The sequence below is a fragment of the Lytechinus variegatus genome, chromosome 7, assembly GCF_018143015.1.
Source record: "Lytechinus variegatus isolate NC3 chromosome 7, Lvar_3.0, whole genome shotgun sequence".
Lineage (NCBI taxonomy): Eukaryota > Metazoa > Echinodermata > Echinoidea > Temnopleuroida > Toxopneustidae > Lytechinus > Lytechinus variegatus.
Window position 1 is genome coordinate 12,287,266 of NC_054746.1, and position 21,570 is coordinate 12,308,835.

At 34.1% G+C, this 21,570-nt stretch overlaps 1 protein-coding gene across 1 annotated transcript in view; it reads right to left on the reverse strand.

The window, feature by feature from the left end:
• LOC121418461 (papilin-like) overlaps positions 1-21,570 on the reverse strand; it is a 167,206-nt gene that overhangs the window by 18,071 nt on the left and 127,565 nt on the right. Inside the window, 9 exon segments of the mRNA XM_041612350.1 lie at positions 441-652; positions 3,208-3,313; positions 5,423-6,091; positions 9,066-9,207; positions 10,394-10,579; positions 11,088-11,261; positions 12,328-12,495; positions 15,324-15,534; positions 20,796-20,922. Of these exon segments, the coding sequence (XP_041468284.1) occupies positions 441-652; positions 3,208-3,313; positions 5,423-6,091; positions 9,066-9,207; positions 10,394-10,579; positions 11,088-11,261; positions 12,328-12,495; positions 15,324-15,534; positions 20,796-20,922 (1,995 nt within the window).

Here is a 21,570-nt window from a genome sequence, read left to right on the forward strand (position 1 = left end):
CCATGCGAAAGCTTCTGTGGGAAACCGGTGAAAACATGTTTATCTCATGAAATTATGGAAATACAAGCCTTATTTCAAATGACCAGAACTTTTTTATTTCTTGACCATTTTCTGTAATTTAGGTACCAAATTAAAGAGCAGATATTGAACTTTTCAGAAATGTGGTTTTCTTTTTGAAACCCAGATACCCCCCGCCAAATGAGTTTTTGGTATCCTTTCTTCAAATTGTTTTTGCTCACTTATGCGTGAATAAGAAATAACCTAAGTAATATCAGATGAAAGAGGAGATTCTAAGCTTTAAATTGATAGGTCATTTGTCTATTCTATTTATGATTAAGTTATGATAAATGATCGCTAAATCTCGGTTTCGTTTATTCTGGGACGCACTGTACAAACAATATCCACAATTAGTTGGCCTTAACAGATAAATGTGATACTACCTTCGATGGGATCAATGTCACATCCTTCATAGTTTGGTCCGGCAGCAGCAGTTTCACCATCTGGGCAACAGCTAAACTCGGTGAAGTCACACCCGATACTCTCCCCTTCTCCACCTACTAGCTCCTTGAGGTCCTCACAGCCAGCGTAGTCTTCTCCCTTGGCTGGGGTGATTCCATCGGGGCAACACTTGAACAGTGTCTGCTCACAGTCTCTGTAATGTAGAAGATTGAAATTAAGTCCACAAGAATACTACAACAAAAAATATTTTCCTTAATTCCTGCTCCCCCCCCTTCTTAGTTTCTTAACTGCATCAATTATAATCTCATATTATCCCCTCCTTCCTCTGTTTTATTCACCACAAACATGATCAATTATCTCCCCAAAGAAATTTACCAACTCACATTTAGTTTTTAATTGTATCAAATATTCACCACAAACAATATTATCATCAATTATTCATCAAATATTTACTTTTTCTTGTCATGTTGCATTAATTGTAGAGTAAAAATTCAATATGTTAATTCGGAAAACAAAATTCCTGATCTTAAACATACTATTCTAAAAACATGACCAATTAGACTGATTTTGACATTATAAAATGAAATGCTTTTAGTTTTTAATGAAGTTATTATAGTATGATGGAGAAGAAATGGAAATTGAAATAAAACAAAACTTTTAAAATTCATTCTGAATTTCTTATATGTACATATATAAATTTACAAATTAGATGAAAATACATTTTGCTTGAATGTTAAATGTATTGACCAGAGTATATTTTTATATTTTTGAATTAATAGACCTAATAATAAGATCACCAAAATGATTATTACATGTTTTCAGGAAAGCACATTAAGTCAAAGTGTTCTTTTCACAATTCTATGGTAGCTTTATAACGAAGAAGCACAGTAAATGTACCCAAAAGAAGATAAAAAAACACATAATTTTGTTTAAAATGATAGGCTGTATTAAAATGGTTTCAAACTGTAATGTCAATTAATGGACTGAAGATCATCATTCAAAATCATCATTCACCGCACTTTCTATGTTAAGGACAGGTAATTTTTAGTCCTTCCTTATTAAGCCAAGTTACGTAAAAATTGATCAAAGAAAATGATAAAGATTAAAGAAAAATAACTTACACAAGTTCCATATGAGATGCATGTATAGATACAGCAGGATGAAGCAGCAGAGAATATGATATGGGTTTACAATACAAACAAAACAACAACATTCAAAACATGAACACATTGGCCAGAATTCAAACAAGGGAAATATAAATTAAAGTAAGCACAATTAAAGTGTTTAAAGAAGCACATAACTGGACAGAAATCTTTGAACCATGGTTGAAGATAAAACCCACTGTGAATTCAGACCATAGGTGAAATGGACAACTGAAAACTATATACATTGAATTTTCATGCATTGGGATTTATTGTACTTTCAGTTTGGTGATTTTTTTTATATTTCTGGATAAATAGATAAACAAGAGAACATGAAACATGAACATGGGTGTATAGAAAATGATAGCAACAAAACTGAAGAGACCAACTGCACAAAAATGTCAGATAAGAATTAAACACAGATATATGAAATGAAAGTACAAAAGAGAAAATATATTTAAAACAGAAATAATTTTTCATTCAAGTGAAGCTAGATTCAGTGTGACGGATTTTCGCATGATTAAAGTTGGATAGATTCATAACCTTATGTTTTTATTAATTTTTCTATCATCAATACAGGATTAACTCCATTTATCAATTCCTCAAAATAAACCAGTATCCTGTCAAGATTATACTTGAGAAATGCTGTTCTAATGAATGAAATATATCAATAAAAATGAGAAATTAGAGAATGCAATACTGTTAAAGAATTATACAACCAAAGACATCCCAATAACAAATCCTGCACCAATGACAAACTAAGAACACAAACAGATGTAAGCATGAGTATATTGTGCCAATTATAAGTCCATTATTCTGAGGATTTCCCCCTTTGAAAGAAATATATAGTTCCCTCCTAAGTTCCAAGGTGGGATAAATCATGATTAAAACACAATCGATTCAATAAAGTTGATAATCAGAATAGTACAACTGTAGCAGTATGCGATGGGTCAAAATGGGATAATTGTAGTTTTATGATATGAGCGATATATGTGAGCGATGGTGCATAATGGCGTACATACAGCCAGCATTGATTATTAAATGGACAGTTCATCCTGACATAAAGTTGGTTTAAATAAAAGCAGAAAAAACAAAGAAACAATTGGTGAAGATTTGGTTAAAAGCCATCATAGATTAACAGAGATTAAAATTTTCAAGGCTTTGATTTTATAATGTTACACGCAAGCCTCTCCCCCATTGGAATAAAATACCATATATTTCCATTTTCTCAGAAAACCTGGGCATTTTTATATCATCAGACATCATTTCATACTCGCTTATGCTAAAAAATATTTCAGTCACCATGTACCATTAAGAATGGGAATATATGGAATTTATATCACATGACATATGGGAAGGTTTGCTCGTATCTGACCCCCTCAAAAAAAAAATTCATAACTCTCTAATTCTTTCACGGATTTTCATCAAACCTTCGCCTATATTTTTCTTCTTTTATTCAAACACCTTCATCATCAGGGTGAACTTACTCATTAAAGTGCATGCAGTGGAGGTGATATGACATAACAATGAAAGCGGAGGAATGCGCTTGCATTTGCCAATAAATGCTGCAATAGAAAGTACCCCCCTCCCATGACCACTAACTTACCTACACCCTTCCATGAACGGCCCTGAAGCGGCTGTTACGCCGTCAGGACAACATCTAAACTCACTATCTTCACAACTCACAGAACTTTCTGTCTCTTCAAGAATGTCTGAAGGGGGGAAAACAGGACAACCATTTACATGTATGTACAGAAAGTATCATAACAATAATAATAGAAGACAAGACAACATTTTATAGGTACATTAAAATACAATGTAACATAAAAACAACAAAACATCAGGGCCTCATTTAACAGAGAGTTGCGATTGATCCGATCATTTGCAACTATGGACGGCCAGCAATGTCAACATATAAAATGCATGTTTGTTCAAAAAAAGTTCTAGATATGAATGTATATCCATAATTATATTGATTTCTTGACAATTTGGTGTGTTCTCCTTTGTTTACAAAGAACATTTTGCAAATTTCTTGTAGAAAAAATTATGACATTGATGGATTTCCATAGTTATGATTGATTGGATCAATCATAACTCTGTGAGATGGGGCCCAGGGCCCCATTTCACAGAGAGTTGTAACACATTAAAATCAAACTGAGACTGATTTTGAATTGTGCACATGAGAGATAGGAAGTTTGGATCAATCACAATATGAGTTTGATTTATCATAATTATTTGTAAAAAAGGCCCACATTTCACAGGGCATGACAAGAATATTGATTAATTTTTTTGTCTATATCATCAATGCTGCCTGTCATATATATCTAAGTTGTTAAGGAATGTAAAAAGTAGATATTCACTACTTCAATGAGATAAGTGACTCTTGTTATTATCACATAAGTTTTTTCAAATGTGAAATAAAACTTTGGAATAATCTTGAAAGAAAACAATATTAATTTGTGAAATTTTAGAAGATAATTATGTCTAACCTTGAATCTAAAAATAACTTTGATATCTAATACAAAATATAATGAAATATGGGACGATTTTGATGAGAGATTCTACAAGTTCTTTTATTTGTAAAGATCACACAGCTTACATCAGTAATGAAAAGAATGCTTAAATACTCAAATAAGTTTGATTCATTCATGCAATAATCCAAAGCTAAATATACACATATTGGTATGTAAAACTAATACAGCAAATCAAAATGACATCAGTCGTAATTGTTGATATGTACCAGGGCAATAAAATATCATATGACATGAGATTGAAATGGACATGTTGGGTGAAAAAAATCTGATACAAGATAAAATAATCAAAAGAAAAATACTAAAGTCAATTAAATAAGAAAGGTTAATGAGATAAAATTATATTCTAGTAATTGATATACATGTTATAGTTGAAATGAGAGAAGAATTGTTATGTCAATGATAGTAGAAATTAAGAACAACTGGAATTATGACACATATACATTTAAATTATCAGTGCATATGAATTAAGTGACCATTAACCATTAAGACAAAATCAAAATAATAAAAGGCTCAAAGAATTAGATTGATAGCTTTCAGCAACATGTATTAATAATTAAAATGATCAAATACTGTAGAAATAGTAATAAGTGGTGACCATTAACCATTAAGACAAAATCAGAATAAAACAATTCCAAACGGTAGATTGAGAGTTTACAGCTAATGTACATGTGTATTAATAATCAAGATGATCAAATACTGTAGAAATATCATACAAAGGTGTACAAATGTGCAAAGAGAATGACTGAGTCAATAGAAAACCTCCTCTCTCCCCCTCTCTCTATCTCTTTCTCCTACTCTCTATCTCTTCCCCTCCCTCTCTTTTTCTCAATTGATTGAGAAGAAAAAATCCTCAAAATTTTACAACCATGTTCATAAAAGAAGTTACTGCTAAGTCAGCATACAGAAATGAAGAATTAAAATAATCATCAAATTAGTTTTGCTTAGACTTCACTTATACCCAGAAAATATTCTAGCCTAAACAAATAAATCAATCTCTCCTGAAACACAATTTTTTTTTCAATGATTAGCAGGTATTAAGGTTTTTAAAATGAAACAAGATATGAAACAAAAGAAAGAGTAAATAGTCGGTGCATAAGAAATCAGAAAATGTGGAGTAAATGGTTAATTGTTCCCCAAATCATAAAAAAAGAAACTTAAAAGCCAACATGCTGATAACCTGTAAGTTTTAGTTTCTGCTCACGAATGGAGTGTTCATTACAGTGTTAGGTGCAAAACTACCAGTGCGAGTGCTGCTGCAACATTATTAATTTGTCTTCCATATCTTACCATCATTCAAGATATTTTCATCACGAGATGATGACTGACCGACCACATTGACTGAAGAAATTTCACTTCTAGATGAAACAACTTCAACCGATAAAGAATCATTGGAACTAAGATCTAATTGATCAGACTTCTCCTGCAGTTGGGTGCTGTTGGTGCTCGTGGTGTAGGGTATATTTGTGGTGAGGACTTTGGCCAGGGTGGTGAGAGGTATACCTGATGTAGCAGGCAGTGTTGTTTGGATTGCTTCAGAACCGATCACTGCGGCCATCTCAGGGTTAGCCACACTGGTTATCAGTCCTTCCGTTTCACCGTGAAGCATCTCAGGTGTAGGTGTGGTGGTTTCAGGGTCGGATACCTCTATCTCGATTGTCACCGGAACTTCTGTAATTTCTGTAAAGCTCATTGTTTCATCTTCATTGACAGTCACTACATCTGTGGCAAATGTAGTACCTTCTTCTTCTTCAATTGTCACATCTTTAGTGATTTCTTCAGTTGCGACATCTGTAGCTTCGAAGATGGTCACAGTTTCTCCTGTAGTTATAATCACTTCTTCAGTTGCGTCTTCAGTAATGATCATTGTCTTAGATGTTGTGAATATATTTTCTTCAGTTTCTTTTGTTGTTATCACTGTTCCTACTGTTTCCAATTCTTCCACTGTGACGGTCACATCTATTTCACATTGATACATTTCAGAGAGTAATTAACAATATTAAAAAAAGAGATACTTGATCTGATAATGAAAAACAGAATTAAATCATGGATAAAGTTCTTTCATTTTCTACTTAAAGGCTTACATTAAACTTGTAATGAACTCTTTTTCATTTTGCTAGACTTTAAACTTAATTAAAGTTTCACAGTCAAGAATATATCATTGGCACTCAACGGCATACTAATGAACCATATATATGTTGATCACCGCATACTCTGAAAAATATGATTATATATGAAAATCATGCTCTATTGTTTCAAATCAGATCAAACAATTAAAACAACAAAAATATATACATTCCACATCTACTCTAATATAGAGTAATCTATTGTCTAGAATATTTGAAGTCACCCAAAGTTTAATTATAACCTTTGAAAATATATTAAATATTGTCATAATGGAAAAGATGACTATATAATTAGACTTGTATACATGTAAATGATATAATACACTTCAAATAGGAAGGTCACTAGTAAAAGAGAGAATCTTAATTCTCATGCATCAAGGCAAAGAGAGTATTCTAATTGAGGTGAACTCTATTGATGAGTTCTATCAACTAATTCTTCTTTATTTTGAAGATACACATATTAAATAATTATTCCTATTTTGATTCCTTTTTATTTGAGTTAGTCTTAACAAACAAATATATGAAGCAGTAAATTTTAGTAGATCATATTTAGCAGTCATGTGGACAGAAGTTTGTTGCAACAAAATTTCCTTTACAAATGTAGAGTCAAAAGGAATTGACAAGGTGAAGTTATGTCTATTTTGCTATCAATAACAACTTAGCATATGATCAATTCAATAAGACCCCCACCCCATCCCCTCAAAAATGAAATTAAAAAAATATGTAGAATTTTTTCTTTTAGTTAAACAATATAGAAAATGCCAAATTATTATACTTGTATACCCTCTACGATTCATTTTTTTAGTTTTAACAATAAATTGAATACATGGAAAAAAAGTAAAGCTCTTTGGAATAATAATTTTTAAAATATCGAAATTCAACAACAGTCACAACCAGGGAGTTAGGGAAAGGGTACCAACCAAAAACACAAAAAAACTAATTCCATATATTGAAAATTATAAATGAAATTTGTTAGAAATCAACTATGAGGAATAAATTTTCAAGGCTGTGAAGATTTTTTGAGAATAATCCTTTTTCTCTTTCTCTTTCTACGTGATCGGTTCCCTCCTATGAGAGATAAAAAAACAAGATTAACAACAACTTACAAAAATATTTATAAACGTTCATTAAGTATCACAACATCATAGCCATTCTATCTCAACATAATGGTTCAAATATTTAAAATACAGTGCAAATCCAAGAAATATATTTCTAATGCATCATTCATATATACATAACTTTGTGAGACAGAGAAGAAAAAATATCTAATCATTAGATTTGTATGAAAGTTTTTGTGGGAGAAATAGAATTATGATATTTATAAAGAGTGTAAAACAAATTCAGATAAGAAAGATAATGAAACATACAAACTAGACAAATTTAACAATATCTTGAGACCATTTTTTTTTCAAGTTTTTTCTTGTCATCAGTAACAACTGCCAGACAACTGTAAAAGCATTTGCAATTGGTCAATTGAATTTAAGAAGTTCAATAGTCTATTACAGTAGCTTGTAACTTGGGAACGCTTACTGGCAAGTGAAACACAGCCTTGGACCCCTTTATACAAAACTCGCTATCAATGACTTGGCAATTCAATACCAAAGTAAAAATGCCTTTCAACTAATCAACACCAAAGCATACATATCCCGTCATTGATAAGAACTTTTGCTGAATAGAACCGTGTTTCATTTATCAAACAACCAAATGTTGAATAAAAATAAGATGAGATTATGTCACTTGTTTACCATAAGGTTGCGAGTATTATTATTTACCTGTATTTTATTGTCATTGATAACAACTTTTGTGGTCTAGGCTCATGTGTCATTGATCACATTTACAAACTTTAATCAAATAAGATGAGAATAGATGATCTGAGGTAGTTAAATAAGAATGTGATTACAGTGATACCTGTCTATAGTGACCACCCAAGGGGAACACAAAATTGGCCTATAAATGACAGATGACTGCTGTAAACAGGTTCTTATGCACAGAATGGCCCATATTCACATAAAAATGTTTAAACCAGGGGGTGTTTGACAAAGATTTAAATGTAAGTTACGAGTCATATTTAAATTTCGGTTGCATGCGGTATATAGCACATCAACACATTGGGGGGGGGGGGGTGTTTCACAAAGATTTAAGTATGACTTAGAGTCGCACTTAAATGTCTATTTGCTGCGATATAAAAGGCATGACCGCATTGGTCAGATCATGCGAAGAGGACACGCACTATCGATCAATGAAATTGCGCGTTGCATATCTTGTATGCATCAGCATTTAAGTGCGACATAAGTCATACGTAAATCTTTGTGAAACACCCCCCTGATCACGTACGTGGGATGCGCACTACAGCATTTACATCCATCAGGCCACATGTTGAATAACATGTCTGCATTGGTGTTTCAGCATGAAACACTGAACCCTCTGTGAAACATCCCCAGGAGGGATTACAGAACCATGATTTCATTTACATAACCTAACTTGATTTAGCCTGTGCTCTGAGAAAGGTCGAATAATTAAGCATAATCATACATTAAACTTGCATCTACTCCACAGTTTTTCACCTCTGGGAGTCCGTTGCAGAAAGAGTTGCAATCAAACGCAACCCAAAAACTCTGGCACAACTTGATTTTCAGCCAATAAACCACCTGTATACGGGATTTGTGCTCGATATTTTGACTTGCGTTTAAGCGCAACACTTTCTGCAACCTCTTGTGTAAATTCGGGACACAGGAATCAGTTTTAGTGGTCACTATAGACAGGTTGCTGCTATTGAGAGGTGGCCGCTAACACAGGTTCCTATTTACCTGTAGTGCAAGGTGTAGTGTTGCATTGCTCTTCACTGACAGGTCGTATGGAGTCCTCACAGAGGGATGGGATCTGGGGGATCTCTCCTTTCATACAGACTAGGACTCGAGTCCTGGAACCTACTCCACATGGCCTGGAACACTGTTATAAAGAAAATTAACAATTCTATGATTACATGGATCAACATCATGGTAATCATTAATGTATGCTCTTGAAAATATGGGTAAAAAGTTAGATTCTGTACACATTACCAACTCTTTTTGGCAAACTGATACTTTCAAATATATGGACAATGAATAAATTAATCTAGGCAAATGGATGACTGATATCTAGTGGAGAAAATTTTAAAGCGCTTTGTAACTGCAAGGAAAAGGCGCTAAATCAAATACTCTATAGATTGGATTGAATTGGAATCCACTTTATGTTGGAGCAGGACTCTCCTGTATTGAAGATGCAGATACTATGGTTTAGAAATATATGTTCCTTGGATAGGACTTTAAATGGAGGCTTTATCTAGAAATGACTCATAAGTTTGCATATCAAGAAATTACTGAATATTATTATTTCATAATGGGAGACAGGGGCCACTGTTGGAGTGCTCAAATTGCACACCTATAATTACTAATCTGAAAGGCTTAGAGCAATTCATTTTACTTGTCAAATTCCAGTTATTGGTGGCATCACAGAAAAAAATAATAATGATAAAAATAATAAAAATTAATATAACCCCTGGTGGACAGAAAGTTGTCAAGGTGTGTTCAAAGTATGTTCTTGGTATTTCTACAGTGTGCTCAGAGTTAACAGTGTATTCAGTGAGTAGTGCGTTCAGTATTAAGTGTCCACAGTGTGTTTATAGTGTGTCCATTTTCTTCACAATGTGTTCTAAGTTTGTTCACAGTATTTCTAAGTGTTTCAACAGTGTGTTCTTAGTGTGTTTACAGTGTGTCCACAGTGTGTTCTTAGTGTGTTCAAAGTGGGTTCTTAGTGTATTCAGTGTGCCTAATTGCTTCAGTGTGTATACAGTGTGTTCACAGAGTTGTCTTTGTGAAGATGTGATTAACACTTTACCACAATTAATATGCTAAAATTGAACAGTGTAAAGATAATTCCACACTGTGGAATCTCTACAATGCGAGTATTCACAGTGAATTCACATAGCAGACTGCATGGAAATATGTTCCACACTCTTTAACATGCTCAAGTTCAACAGTGTGAATCACATAATCACATTATCCATTATGTGAACACACTGTGGAACACCACTGTGTCCTTTTCCACCAAGGATAATAATAAAGAAAAATGCATAATTTTGATCTCTTTATCTCACCTGTCCCCATGGTCCTACAAACCAGACATAGTCATCAGAGCACAGTTCAGTGTTGCACATCTCCTCCGTCTCAAACTTGGTCATTGGGTCGCAGTCTGAATCCTCGACCTGCACCATGGAGTCCTCTGTTACATCGGCACAGAACACCATACGAGAGTGCACGCCCCCACCACATGTAGCAGAACACTGTGAAAGAAATGAAGGATTAGGAATGAATGATAGGTTCGTGGACGATACTGAAATTTCATCTGTCTGGAAAGGTAGAATGGCTCCATCTGTTGATACTCAATCCCCCAAAATCATCTTGATTTATCAATAGAATAATGGAACATTCTCTAACTGAATTTTTATTATTCCTTTTATCAACTCTATTCAGCTCCTGCTAATTTTTACAACTATGCAGATTTGATAAAATAGTATTTAAAAGAATAATATTCCTTAAAATACTTGTGTATGAATAAGTCTACATATTTGCAAGAAAGGTATTTTTGCAAAAAAAAAAAAAACATTTGAAATAAATAATTTATTTTTATTTACTGTTAAATTTATCTTTAATAATGAATTATTATATTTTTTGGAAGCTAATATTATATTCATATTAGCTAACTAATATAAAATGAATTAAATCATTCTAATTTTTACTCAACATTAAATATAAAATAGGAATTTCAACTGCATTAATTGATCTACATACCTCACTCCAGTGAGAAGCCATCCATCTTGGTCCACACTCTTCTTGAAGAGGACAAGCTGATGTCATATCAGGCATGGCAGACATCTCACAAAGATCTTTATCAAAGACGGTACCAGCCCTGGTAGCGCAGAAGAGCTGACGAGATTTGATACCAAGACCGCACAGACCTGCACACTGCCATAGATATAAGCAAGAGGAATAGTACGGTAAGGTATTGATAACAATAATGATAATGTAGATTGAAATGGAGGAATGAAGACTTGATTTTTTTTGTCTGATGACATGGCCTCAAGGTAAGTGTATAGCAGGATTTGGGGTTGATAATAATTTCAGGATGAAGATGAGGAGAATTTATATTTCTTTGGCCCTTGGGCTGAAGGCCTGAAAAAAATTGCAAAGTTTTGGAAACCTCCTTGGAGCTGACAGAATTCGACAATATAGTCTACTAACAATGTCAGAATGTGTAGCCATTGGCTTTGTCACATTCTTAAAATAATGAAAAAATACCCAGTGAAATAGTCAAGCTATTAGAATTGTATATAAGGAGTGAAACATCCATATATGCATTAATGATATAATAATCTACTACTACTACTACTACTACTACTACTACTACTACTACTACTACTACTACTACTACTACTACTACTACTACTACTACTACTACTACTACTACTACTACTACTACTACTACTACTACTACTACTACTACTACTACTACTACTACCACTACTACTACTACTACTACTACTACTACTACTACTACTACTACTACTACTACTACTACTTCTACTACTACTACTACTACCACTACCACTACTACTACTACTACTACTACTACTACTACTACTACTACTACTACTACTACTACTACTACTACCACTACTACTACCACTACTACTACCACTACCAATAGCAATACCACTACCAATACCACTACCACCACCACCACTATCACTACCACTACTACTACTGTTATGTTTTTTTTTTTGTTGTTATTGCTACTGTTTTTCCTATTATCATTATCATCACAACTAATATTATTATCATCATTTTATTGCTAACATACTTAGTCCATTCTGATGTCATCTAATCTACTCCATCACATGGACCTACATTACATTCTAATTCCTCTTCTGGTCTATCTAAGGCATCACAGGATGAGTCTAGCTCATCATCATCATCATCATCATCATCATGTTCATCATCTTCATCATTGTCGTCATCATCATTAACATACCGGTGTCCATTCTGATGTCATCCATTCCACTCCATCACAAGGTCCTAGGTTACATTCTTGTTCGTCTTCTGGTCTATCATAGGCATCACAGGAGGAGTCTGGCTCCGGTAGATCAGCCATGCAGTGGATCTGTCTCGCTTGGGTACCATCACCACACTCTACAGAACACTACCAATGATAATGGAAATGAAAATAACATTAAAATATGCAATATTTATATCAGTGATTAATATAATGTTCCCTAGAGCTTCATACTAATATCCTGGTGTTGTGTATACAATCATTGATGCAACTTTAATGTATTCTAAGTAATGTTGTGCATGAACAGTTACGATATTCAGGTCACCACCTGGTTAGTTACTGCATACATTGTAATCTTACATGTTTAAGTTGAGCAATTTAATTGCACTATCGTGAAGCCACACCGAAATGTACAATATTGAATTAGACATTAAACTGGACTCAGAGAGTCAAGACTGAATTTCATTATATCTGCTTTCTACATTGACTCTTATGTTATTTCAACAACACTACACCTGGCTTTAGCACAGCTACCATGATTAAGTGCTCAAACATCAAGGAATTCTTTCCTTCCAGGTACCCATTTACTAAACCTGGGTAGAGAGGGGCAAATGTAGAAAATATCTTTAGTCCTCAATGTGAAATAAGAAATAGTGAACAATACATGAATCTGTGCCAATATCATACCCAATGACACATGTAAATTAATCTACACAAGGCAACACTTCAACTAAACAAATATTCATGCAGAAATAAAATCTTTTCTTCAAAATGGGAAACTATATCATCAAGAACCTTCCAGCTTCAATAAGCAGACGATTGTCTGACATCTCTTGCGACGAAGAGTCTTTCAGGAAAGCCACCCCAATCTACGATGATGCCCTAAAATCCAACGGGTACCCGGAAGGTTTGTCCTACATGAATGATCGTCCTAGGCGGAAAAGGAAAAACAGGCAAAGGAATATTATTTGGTTCAACCCGCCATTCAGCAAGAACGTCGCTACAAACATCGGTGGCACCTTCTTGAAGCTTGTGGACAAGCACTTCCCCAAGAAATCAAAACTGAATCGCATATTCAACAGGAATACCCTCAAGGTCAGTTACAGCTGCATGCCGAACGTTGCCAGCATCATCAAGGCCCATAACAAGCTATACATGGAAGAAGGCAAGAAAACCAGTAGCAGCAAAACATGCAACTGCCGGAACAAGAACCTCTGCCCCCTTCAAGGGAACTGCTTGGCTACTAACATCATCTACAACGCCGAAGTTACTAGCCCAAGCAAAACGATGGTCTACATCGGCCTTACGGAGCCCCCCTTCAAGTTGAGGTACAGCAACCATCTCCTATCCTTCCGACATGAGAGGTATCAACACAGCACGGAGCTATCAAAATTCATCTGGGATCTAAAACGGCATGATACACCCTACACCATCAAGTGGTCGATTGCCCGACGTGCGCATCCTTACACCAACGAGTCTAAGAGGTGTGACCTGTGCTTATCTGAGAAGCTGCTCATAATGAACGCTGACAAGCAATCACTCCTAAATAAGAGACCGGAACTCATTTCTAAATGCCGTCATCAGAATAAGTTTTACTTGTGCAACTTCAAGAAAGAATTTTCGTAATCGCTTTGCATCTTCTTGCCTAACCCAGTTTCACTGGTGCATTGTCGCTTCATGCCCCCCCCCGCGCTCTCTCTCTCTTCCTCTCTTCTCTCCCCCTCTCTCTCTTTCTTTTTCTTTCTCTTTCTTTCTCTCTCTAATGCTCTTTCTTTCTCTCTCTCTTTCTTCTCAGTGGAACCATCCCAGCGCGCTAAATTACCATGGTACCTTGCGCTCCATATGCGTGAAATGGGGTTGCGCGCTCTGCGCGCTTTTTCAGTGAATTGTTAATGTTCAAATGGTATTGCCACTAGCCTTTATTGTTGCCTGAAGATCGCATCTGCGTGAAACTCCGAGTAGCAAATCAATAAAGTACTGATGAACCACACGTTATCTGTGTAACTTTGTTTATTTTATTTCATGCTCTGCCTCATCACAGACATCGAGCACTCTTCTTTACAAGGATAGCATTCACCAAGTGTATATATATATATATATATATCTGTACTTCAGAAAAGATTGGGCCAAGTCCCCCAAATACCGCAAGCATAGTTTCCTTCCTGGCACAAGTTCCTCTGCAATACCTTTTCAATTACTACAACAGTTTAAATGACTATCAAGAAAATACACAGGAAAACATTAGAATGTTTCTAGAGATTGAAGGAAAATGCATTATTCATGTATCAAAGTCTAGTCATGTATCAAAATACATGTACAGGTAATTGTCAATAGTAATTTTTATCCCAGAATCAACATGAACAACGAAATTGGAAATAAAAACCTCTGTATCTGTTTTTTTTCAATGTAATGGTCTTTATCTTCTATAGCTTGACCAATTAATGATTCCTATAATGCAAACATCAAGAAAAGGCTATGATTATTAATTCATTCTATTATATCTGTTGTCCTAGTTTGATTTTATCTATCCATTGATCTATTTCATTCAACCTCATTTACTGGACTTGAACACATTGTATCTTTTGTGACAATTTAGTGGCTCATTTATTTTGAAATGGAAATAAGGGATGCCCTTGACCATTTAACAAATATCAATCTGTTGACCAATATTCCTTGTTTTTATATGTGTGATTTCTAACAAATGCAATTGAATATTTCTTTTATTTGAAGGGCTACTTTTAGGGGTAAAAAGTAATTGTGCAGTAAAAGCAAATATTATTCTTCTGCCACAGTTAGAATACTTATTATCTAAATTATATTGAATATTGTTTGGAACAGATCTTGGTGCGACTCTAGAAAGAATAGTTGCCCCAGAGCATGCATTTTGGGGGGATTTTAGGGGCGACTTGGGCTGATATGAGGTCGAAATTGCCCGTCACCCTTATATACTTCCTCCGCTGCCTACTACTACTCACCTCTGACCACTCTCCAGCCACCCAATGTGGACATTGCTGGTCGATGCAATCTTGCTGGTACTCAGGCTTGTATCCTAGAATGGCTAGGCAGTACACCTCCTCCACCGGTTCCCTGCGGCCATTCTCTAACAGCTGACTACAGTAGACCTGCCTGACCTGGGAACCCTCATCACATGTTTGGGAACATGGACTCCAGTCTCCGATGTACCATCTAAAACAGAAAAAAAGTCACAAAAAAGGAAACATATATTCAATTGTGCATCCATTTCAAAAAAAAAAAATAATAAAGTGGTATTATAAAAAAAAATACACATATGCATATAAATGTTAAGTTTTCATTATCAAGTAAGTCTGTTGGAACACCAGCATATTCTCTTCAAGTATATCTTACATGTGTGTTATACATTGCAGCAATGAAATAAAAAGGATTTGTTGGTGTGATGTAAACGTCCTTCCCCTTTCTAAAATATTTTTATTTCTATGTGGGGTAATTGTGTTTGAAGGCAATTTAAAAAAAAAATAACATGATAGTGAAATGAAATTATAGCTGTCAGCAAGTTTTATTTTCTAGGTGTATGATATGAGAACATAAATTGCATGTTTCAACAAACTTTCATTAGAAATCATATTATATTTTTCATAAAAAAATTATGCCAATAAATGCAACTTATCAACAAATAGTTCCATCTACTTACATTGTTATGAAAATATACTCATCATCATTGTCTTGTAAACAAATAGCTCCATTCACCATTAGCTAAAAACAATGATAAAAATAATACTGTATTATTGTCTTCAAGTTGAATCTCTGTGACAATGGGGTTCTTCTTACTTTTACTTTTAGAATATTCATAATCGCATAGAGGAATATATTTGTAACAATTAGCTCCATTCATTATTTGATCAGAATAACACTGTAACGATACCGTGCTGTACAATTAAGCCAATATCATCTTCAATTCTACTCTTACACAGGCATCCAAGGCACAACATTAATGAATAAACTTCTTCTATATTTGTAACAATTAGCTCCATTCATTATTCGATCAGAATAACAGTGTAACGATACCGTGCTGTACAATTAAGCCGATATCATCTTCAATTCTACTCTTACACAGGCATCCAAGGCAGTACATTAATGAATAAACTTCTTCTCATTCTGGGACGTCGCATGAATAGGCGGAGGTCACCGATATCATGTCTGCAACTCACACTTCTGTTGACAAGATGGCATAAGACTTGTTTGTGTGCATGTCTCCTGTCAATCAATAAGGCTCTACCATTCATCCCCAGTTAACCCCACTACTTAGTCCCAGGTATGCGCACAATGTCAGAAAAAACCTCACCTTCCAGAAGACAAAATATAAATGGCTACAAATTGGATGTGTTTGTTACAGAAAAAGAAAAGGATGGTAACGTGATAGGTTGTTTAGCCCCTGATAAGATACCATATATCTCATTCCTTTAACATTCAAGAGCATAAATCTTGCTGATCATGATGACAAATGAACTTCTCTACATCAAACTTAGCCATAAATAATATACACATTTAATGCTATGTTCGAGTTAACCTGAAAGAATATTAGAATATACAGTACAGCATCTGTCTTTTCATTTAAAAAGTCACTTAAAACATTTTTATTTTCCAATCCAGAGTTTTAAGATTGAAAGTTTCACTCTTATATTCGTTACATTTTTCCTTTTCTTATCATGCTTACTGTTAGCGGTTTGGGCCATCTTGGGGAAAGCGCAGTACATAAATAAATAATAAATAATAAAAATCTTCCACAAAGGTAAAATATTGGTCAAAATTGTAGCTGTTACAACTTGAAACAACCATTGCTTTCAAGAACATAAATAACATACATGTACAATAACATGAATACAATGTGTGACTTTAATGTACTTTTCATATTAGATACCGAAAGAAAAAAAAGCGAAAAAGAAAAATCTATCAAATTAAAATCTATCAAATAAAAATCTTTCAAATTAAAAGAATCCCATGGATAGCTGTGTCTGAATCTGCCAACTTCTTTTTAAGAGGCAACAGTATTATGTAAAGCAAGCTACGATATGTTTCATACTTTGTTGAAATCATCAAAGAATATAGGATAGTTACTCCTATCTGTCACTCTGCTTTCCTCATTCAACTTGTAATAGTGATACCAGACACTGTTTGAAAGGTGGGACCAATTACTTTGTGTAAATAGTTGTTCTACAGGTACAGATTGCTAATTCTCATCAAACAAATTATGTCAGGTACACAGCCAGACACAAACTGATGAAGAATGCATATGTGGAATGTCAGGAAAGATTGCCATTTTTAACCCTGACATTGCTAAAGGGAGTGGAGGTAAACCCATAGGCCCATATTCTGAAGTCAGGTTTAACTTAGACCATGGTTTAACTCTGTACTAAAATTATGGGAAACCAAAAATTCAAAAAAATTGTTTATATTGTATATTTTTTTATGTTTACTATTTTGATTCATTTTCCTTTCATAACCAAATAAAAATACCCAAATTCTCATTCCCAGACAATAATGAACAATTTGGGTGCCACATGAGTTAATAAACTGAATGTGTACTGAAAGGGATTTGTGCTCCAATTTGCTCTCCATAGTTAAACCACAACTTAAACCAGGGTTAATTTAAACCCAAGTTCAGAATACAGGCCATACACTTCAGTAAATTGAGGATTGAACTACACCTGCTTCTTCTACTTTCTATTTGGTCTCGTCCAACATGGTCTAATCCTATTACGTCTACAACCAATTTGTCTACTACCCAATTGGTCTGCTTGCCCATTTACAATTTCTTCCAATTTCCAGTTAGACTATAAATACTTTGTCCAAATCCCATTTGTTTGAACAGCACTTAATCTATATGGTTAGATGAAATGATTATGAATCAAAATCCAATTTGACAGAAAGTAAAAAAAAATAATTTGTTCATGAAGTGGAAATAACACCAACTGGGCATTAGACTTAATTGGGATTAGAAAATAACAAATAAAATTCATCTGAAAAAAGTGAAAAAAAAGTAGATAGAGTGGATATTAGATCAACTGGAAATTAGACAATACCCACTCAATATTGGGTATTAAACAAATATATATCACATAGTAATTAGACCCCAAAATCCTTGTTAGATATTATATCACCTTATGATTTTAAAAACATTCAATTAATTTGTCTGTTTTGTTTCTTTTAAATTATGCCATGTCTTTTTAAATGGTTATATATTTCAATTGAAATATGACGATATTAGTTCATTTCCTTTAATCACTTATAATATTCTGCAGTGAAATCTTTAGGCTCTTTGCTGAAATATGATAAAAGTACAAATTTAGACAACATTAATAAATCTCAAAACCCGAATACTCATCCCTGAATTACAGTCTTAATCATGTAATGAATCCCTTCATCAATTTTTATTATGAATGGTGCACCAGATAGGGAAAAACTCCATCAATATCTAGACCATGTTTTTATTTGATCAATTATAAAACAATGCCATGGTTTGGGAGATACATTTCCATGTGTCACGATGAGTAGAATGGGCATCATACAAGAGATGAGAACATTTGTTACCACCGTCAGTTTACCTGTGAATCCACCAACATGACACGGTAGATTTATGTCAGGAAATCATTTGAGCCTTTCCGCTTGACATAGAATTGTCACTTGTCTATCTATAGTTTGGACATTCAGCTAGAATGAGTTTGGAGCGTGTGTTCCCACACCTGAAGTTCAAGTTGAGAGTGTGGTCAGTGATTTCCTCTGCATCTGATTAACTCAGAGCAATAGTCAGTGGAATATTGGACAAGTTTGGATAATGTAGACTCTCATATGGCATATTCAAACACGAGTCCAATTGTTTTCTACATTACTACAGTCTGAATTTTTAATTGAATTTTATATAAATCATGAATTGCAGTATCTCATCTCAGTGTATTATGTATTTTTGAAAATATACAAAAAGTAAACAAAAACAACTTTTATGATATTTTGAAAAATAAGCCTTGAGAAATTACTGTAGAAAAATATGAGGGATATTTCATGAAATGAAATTGCTCAATTTCATTGAAAGAGATTTGTTGGATTTTGTCATAGAAATATAAGTTGAAACATAAATTTGTCATCCTGTATTTCATTTCATTGGTGTGTTTGCATATTTTGTACTGACATACAATCAAATTTCCACTGTGATAATTCAAAAAGCTGATCTGTACTATTATAAAGTATCATATAACATAAATTCAATGTTTCTTTAATTTAACGCATGATCTTAAATTCAGGATAAAATAATGTTTATGCATTCTTATGATCTTTTTCCTGAACACAATTCATAAGCCATGGGATGGAAGGGTAGCTATCCCACAACAACAAAATATTGGTGTAGATATGTTTCATCCATTTTTCATAAATACAATCATCATACCTGTGCAATGGTGTATCCAAAAATGAAAAAAAAATATGTTATGAAAAATATACATCATTTCATGTCAACATCAATTTTGATACTGACTCCATAATCCATGCTTCCAGGGATGTCTGTCCAGTTTAACCAAGATCATCCCTGTCTATGGAATGCCAAGTTAAGATACTGATGAACGAGATAAGCCACATAAACACCGTTGTTTGTAGACAAGGTGACAAAAATAGGATATATTTTGACATTTTCAAGCCTTAGGATGGGACGGGCTGGAATGTCACACGTAACTCCTGGATAAACATTTTATCAAGGCGATTCAAAAGATTTGAGGAGTTTGTATACTTCGGGGTGTGAGATACTGGTATTACAAAGTTCGGACCTATAAAGGGGCTACGACATCTTTATTTCGATGCACTGACCCCCATCATATTGCACGTTACAAACTTAGATGATCCAGTGAAAAATATACATGACCATAAATATAGAAAATAAGTCAGAGATAAAGACGACAACAAAATAAACAAATATAAAACTAGAATGCTGACAACAAGATGACATTGAGGTAATACTTTGAAAGCAAGATGATAAACATTTAGGGGATACAATCTAAGAATTTTGGACATTAAAAGGATAAAGGAATCTAGGTCATGGGTTATTGTAAAAGCTAGGAGTCAGGTGATTTATAGAAAAACAAAATCAAATAAGAAATCAATAAATGAATAATGAAAAGTAAGGAGAAAATGTTGTTTTGACAATGATAGAACGATATTAATTCCAACTGTTAGAGACAAATAGTGTTATCCCAAGTTATATGATCTGTCTCTTATCAAATCCTTGTGCAAAGAATTCTACATTTGAATTTTGTTTATCACGATGACGATGATTTTGTGTGTATAAGAACCTGTCTATAGCAGCCACCTGCCTATAAGGGCCACATTTGGTATTTCACTTGCTTAGTCATAAGAGACAGCTAGGTTTCACTAATCTTTGATTACAGTCATTTGAGATAAATTTTTAAGAGGGAGCAATAACTTACACTGGAGGGCAGGCCTCTGCATTGCACGTCCTGTTGTTGCTTGGTTTCAGGGTGGGGTCACACAGGTAGGTCGGTACTGCTTCAAAGTCACCAGAACGTGTACAGGTTACTGTCCTCGTCTGGAAACCTGATCAAAAATGTAGGCAAACAGTTTCAAACCACCACATGAGAATCCAATTATAGTCTTGTTTCATAAAGACTTGTTCAAATAATTTATGCACAATTTCTATAACAATTTTAGTATCAGCCAATCAAATTTAAGGATTTCAGTAGCTTTGAAAAGTTAATTTGTTATCATAACATGTTTTACCTGCTGTATGGCCTTAACAAATGTTTGATAGAAAAAAAAAATTGGAACAAAGCTTGATGATTGTGTATTAAATTTTCAGAAAAATCAAATAAGGAATTTTGTGTAATTTGTTACTTGATCTGCCTTTGTCACTGAAAGAAAATCATACTTGTAAATAAAAAAATCAGAAAGAAACAGGAAAGTACTTATAAACTGCTCAGAACATTGTCCTCGGCAACTTGCCTTTCATCAGACATGAAAGTCTACCAACGGCCACTGGGGAACCTGGGTAGTATTTGACCTCTAACCTCTATAAATCTCTTCAAGTTTACGGGAGATCAAATGCCCATTAAGGTGGATATGCCTATGGGATAAGTGTAACACACCTGAGGTCTTAAGCTACTCACAAGGAGTCTGCTTTGAAAAAAAAGGTGAATCCTTGTAAACACGTCTACAACCAAGGACGGTGATTGTGGGAAGAAATTT